We start from the raw sequence: 5,000 nt of genomic DNA on the forward strand, positions 1-5,000 counted from the left end.
GACACGGTTTAGACAGTTTAGAGACCCGGTTTTAGACCCGTTTTAGACGGTTTAGACCCGGTTTAGACACGGTTTTAGACCCGGTTTAGTCCCCGTTTAGAACGGTTTAGACCGGTTTAGACACGGTTTAGACCCGGTTTAGACACGGTTTAGACACGGTTTAGACCCGGTTTAGTCCCGGTTTAGTCCCGGTTTAGACACGGTTTAGACACGGTTTAGACCCGGTTTAGACACGATTTAGACCCGGTTTAGTCCCGGTTTAGACCCAGTTTAGACACGGTTTAGTACCGGTTTAGACCCGGTTTAGACACGGTTTAGGTTTAGTCCCGGTTTAGACACGGTTTAGTCCCGGTTTTTTGAGACACGGTTTAGTCCGGTCCCTTTAGACCTGGTTTAGACACGGTTTAGACACGGTTTAGTCCCGGTTTAGACCCGGTTTAGACCCGGTTTAGACCCGGTTTTAGACCGGTTTAGAGACCCGGTTTAGACACGGTTTAGTTTAGTCCGGTTTAGACACGGTTTAGTCCGGTTTAGACCGGTTTAGTCCCGGTTTAGACCCGGTTTAGACCCAGGGTTTAGTCCCGGTTTAGACCCGGTTTAGACCCAGTTTAGACACGGTTTAGAAACCGGTTTAGTCCGGTTTAGACGGTTTAGACCCGGTTTTAGACCCGGTTTAGACCCCGGTTTTAGACCCAGTTTAGTCCCGGTTTAGACCCGGTTTAGACCCAGTTTTTAGACCCGGTTTAGACACGGTTTAGACCCGGTTTGTCGTTTAGACCCGGTTTAGACCCGGTTTTAGACACAGTTTAGACACGGTTTAGTCCCGGTTTAGACCGGTTTAGACCCGGTTTAGACCCGGTTTAGACACGGTTTAGTCCCGGTTTAGACCCGGTTTAGTCCCGGTTTAGACCCGGTTTAGACCCGGTTTAGACCCCGGGTTTAGACACGGTTTAGTCCCGGTTTAGACCCGGTTTAGACCCGTTTAGTTTAGTTTAGCCCGGTTTAGTGGTTTGACCCGGTTTAGACCCGGTTTAGACCCGGTTTAGTTAGTCCCGGTTTAGACCCGGTTTTAGTTTAGTTTAGTTGTAGTCCTGGTTTAGACCTGGTTTAGTCCTAGTAGTAGTAGTAGTAGTAGTAGTAGTAGCAGTAGCAGTAGTAGTAGTAGTAGTAGTAGTAGTAGTAGTAGTAGTAGTAGTAGTAGCAGTAGTAGTAGTAGTAGTAGTAGTAGTAGTAGTAGTAGTAGTAGTAGTAGTAGTAGTAGTAGTAGTAGTAGTAGTAGTAGTAGTAGGCAGTAGTAGTAGTAGTAGTAGTAGTAGTAGTAGTAGTAGTAGTAGTAGCAGTAGTAGTAGTAGTAGTAGTAGTAGTAGTAGTAGTAGTAGTAGTAGTAGTAGTAGTAGTAGTAGTAGTAGTAGTAGTAGTAGTAGTAGTAGTAGTAGCAGTAGTAGTAGTAGTAGCAGTAGTAGTAGTAGTAGTAGTAGCAGTAGTAGTAGTAGTAGTAGTAGTAGTAGTAGTAGTAGTAGTAGCAGTAGTAGCAGTAGTAGTAGTAGCAGTAGTAGTAGTAGTAGCAGTAGTAGTAGTAGTAGTAGTAGTCAGTAGTAGTAGCAGTAGTAGTAGTAGTAGTAGTAGTAGCAGTACTAATACTTTCTCTTCTGTCACAGGTATCTGGAGGAGTTGGGATACACAGACGTCCTGGAGGTCAAGTCCAACAGAGTCCGAGTCCTTCTGGGTCTTAGTCCGGACCAGGAGCCCAAGACCAGGTACTGAACCAGACTAGACCAGGACTGGACCAGGACTGGACCAGAACTGGACCAGGACTGGACCAGGACTGGACCAGAACTGGACCAGGACTGGACCAGGACTGGACCAGAACTGGACCAGGACTGGACCAGGACTGGACCAGGACCAGACTGGACCAGGACTGGACCAGGACTGGACCAGGTCTGACCCGGTGTGTGTGGTCTCAGTCAGGACCCTCTGGACCCTCTGCGCTGTGTGGAGTCTGTGATGGAGACCTTCAGGATCATAGAGAGAGCTGCGGCTCAGTTCAACCAGGACCAAGACCAGAACCGGGACCAGGACCAGGACCAGAACCAAGATCTGGACCGAGACGTAGACCGGGATCTAGACCAGGACGAGGACCCGACCACAGCTGACCTGGTGAGTTTTAGAAGGTTATTTTTCCATCGTGTCTGTATGTTTATAGTCCTGACTGAACCAGGTCTAAACCAGGACTGAACCAGGACTAAACCAGGACTAAAGGTGTAAACCAGGACTGAACCAGGACTAAACCAGGACTAAACCAGGACTAAACCAGGACTAAGGAAACTAAACCAGGACTAAACCAGGACTAAAGGTAAACCAGGACTAACCAGGACTAAACCAGGACTAAACCAGGACTAAACCAGGACTAAACCAGGTCTAAACCAGGTCTAAACCAGGACTAAACCAGAACTAAACCAGGTGTATTTTTTGGTTTATTTTACTAAATTATTTTGTTACAGATCTACAGTTTTGTTGCTTGTTCAGAGGAAGGAAACTCTTATGTGACACATTTGACATTTTCACTGTTTTGAGGATTAAAATTTGTGTTTCATATGAACTTTGCACAAGAAGAGGTTTGAGAAAGACTTTTAGTGCCACAGCCACGATTTAGATCACAGGTGTCAAACACACGGCCCGGGGGCAGGATCCGGCCCTCCAAGACCTTTAATCTGGCCCTCGGCTGATTTTCTACTCAAATATTTGAATGATATTTTCTATTAAAATGGTTGTTAATTTTCTGTGGTGTTTATCACAGCAGCGTCTCTGTACGTGGCCCCTCCCACCAGAGCAGCACAAATGAAGACTTGTCTCTTTCCAAACGCTCTTAAAGGACGATGGTTTTGACTGTTGACCGTGACCCCTCATCAGAAAAATGTCCAACATGAGAAAAGTGGAGCCGAGTGCAGGATTTTACAACAAAAATGGACTTATTCTGTTTACAGACAAGTTCATGTTCAAACTTTGTGTTGAAATTGTATTTTTCTTAAAGTTTCAGGTTGTTCATAATATTATAATATTTTGTAAAAGAAAGAGTTCATCAATTCAAAAAGATTTGTGTAATAGATTTGTGTTTCTCTGCACAAATATTTGAACTTATTGTTATTTTTGGGGTTTATATGACATGAGTTTTCTGATCCGGACACTTTGGATCAAAGTCGTTTGGACACGACCCCCGGAACAAAATGAGTTTGACTCTCCTGGTTTAGCCTTTATTTTTATTGAACCGTATCAAATCGATTTTAAATATATAATATCAAATCGAAAGCTCACTGTATCGAGGTGTGTATCGTATCGGCAACTCCTTAATGATCCCCAGCTCTAGAACAGAGAACACCCCTCTGACACAGAGAGAACACCCCTCTGTCACAGAGAGAACACCCCTCTGTCACACAGAGAGAACACCCTCTGTCACAGAGAGAGAGAGAACACCCCTCTGTCACAGAGAGAACACCCCTCTGACACAGAGAGAACACCCCTCTGACACAGAGAGAACACCCCTCTGTCACACAGAGAGAACACCCCTCTGACACAGAGAGAACACCCCTCTGTCACAGAGAGAACACCCCTCTGACACAGAGAGAACACCCCTCTGTCACACAGAGAGAACACCCCTCTGTCACACAGAGAGAACACCCCTCTGACACAGAGAGAGAACACCCTCTGACACAGAGAGAACACCCCCCTCTGTCACACAGAGAGAACACCCTCTGTCACACAGAGAGAACACCCCTCTGTCACAGAGAGAACACCCCTCTGACACAGAGAGAACACCCCTCTGTCACAGAGAGAACACCCTCTGACACAGAGAGAACACCCCTCTGACACAGAGAGAACACCCCTCTGACACAGAGAGAAACACCCCTCTGTCACACAGAGAGAACACCCCTCTGTCACAGAGAGACAGACAGAGAACACCCCTCTGACACACAGAGAGAGAACACCCCTCTGTCACACAGAGAGAACACCCCTCTGTCACACAGAGAGAACACCCCTCTGACACAGAGAGAGAACACCCCTCTGTCACACAGAGAGAACAACCCCTCTGTCACACAGAGAGAACACCCCTCTGACACAGAGAGAACACCCCTCTGTCACAGAGAGAGACACACCCCTCTGACACAGAGAGAACACCCCTCTGACACAGAGAGAACACCCCTCTGACAGAGAGAACACCCCTCTGTCACAGAGAGAACACCCCTCTGACACAGAGAGAACACCCCTCTGTCACAGAGAGAGACACAGACACCCCTCTGACACAGAGAGAACACCCCTCTGTCACACAGAGAGAACACCCCTCTGACACAGAGAGAACACCCTCTGTCACACAGAGAGAAACACCCCTCTGTCACAGAGAGAACACCCCTCTGTCACACGAGAGAGAGAACACCCCTCTGACACAGAGAGAACACCCTCTGTCACACAGAGAGAAACACCCTCTGACACAGAGAGAACACCCTCTGACACAGAGAGAGACACCCTCTGACACAGAGAGAACACCCCTCTGACACAGAGAGAAACACCCTCTGACACAGAGAGAACACCCCTCTGTCACACAGAGAGAACACCCCTCTGACACAGAGAGAACACCCCTCTGTCACACAGAGAGAACACCCCTCTGACACAGAGAGAACACCCTCTGACACAGAGAGAACACACCAGAGACCTCTGTCACAGAGAGAACACCCCTCTGACACAGAGAGAACACCCCTCTGTCACAGAGAGAACACCCCTCTGTCACAGAGAGAACACCCCTCTGACACAGAGAGAACACCCCTCTGACACAGAGAGAACACCCCTCTGTCACAGACAGAGAGAACACCCTCTGTCACACAGAGAGAACACCCCTCTGACACAGAGAGAAAACACCCCTCTGTCACAGAGAGAAACACCCTCTGTCACAGAGAGAACACCCCTCTGTCACAGAGAGAACACCCTCTGTCACAGAGAGAACACCCCTC

General features: G+C 47.7%; 1 protein-coding gene across 1 annotated transcript in view; it reads left to right on the forward strand.

Moving 5' to 3' along the window:
• Positions 1-5,000, forward strand: part of LOC110175544 (striatin-like) — a 180,733-nt gene that overhangs the window by 156,245 nt on the left and 19,488 nt on the right. Inside the window, exons 3-4 of the mRNA XM_055155398.1 lie at positions 1,659-1,757; positions 1,965-2,157. Of these exons, the coding sequence (XP_055011373.1) occupies positions 1,659-1,757; positions 1,965-2,157 (292 nt within the window). The remainder of the gene's footprint in view (positions 1-1,658; positions 1,758-1,964; positions 2,158-5,000) is intronic.

Source organism: Boleophthalmus pectinirostris, unplaced genomic scaffold, assembly GCF_026225935.1.
Source record: "Boleophthalmus pectinirostris isolate CB_2022bp ecotype Guang Dong unplaced genomic scaffold, ASM2622593v1 HiC_scaffold_10, whole genome shotgun sequence".
In the NCBI taxonomy this organism is placed as follows: domain Eukaryota; kingdom Metazoa; phylum Chordata; class Actinopteri; order Gobiiformes; family Gobiidae; genus Boleophthalmus; species Boleophthalmus pectinirostris.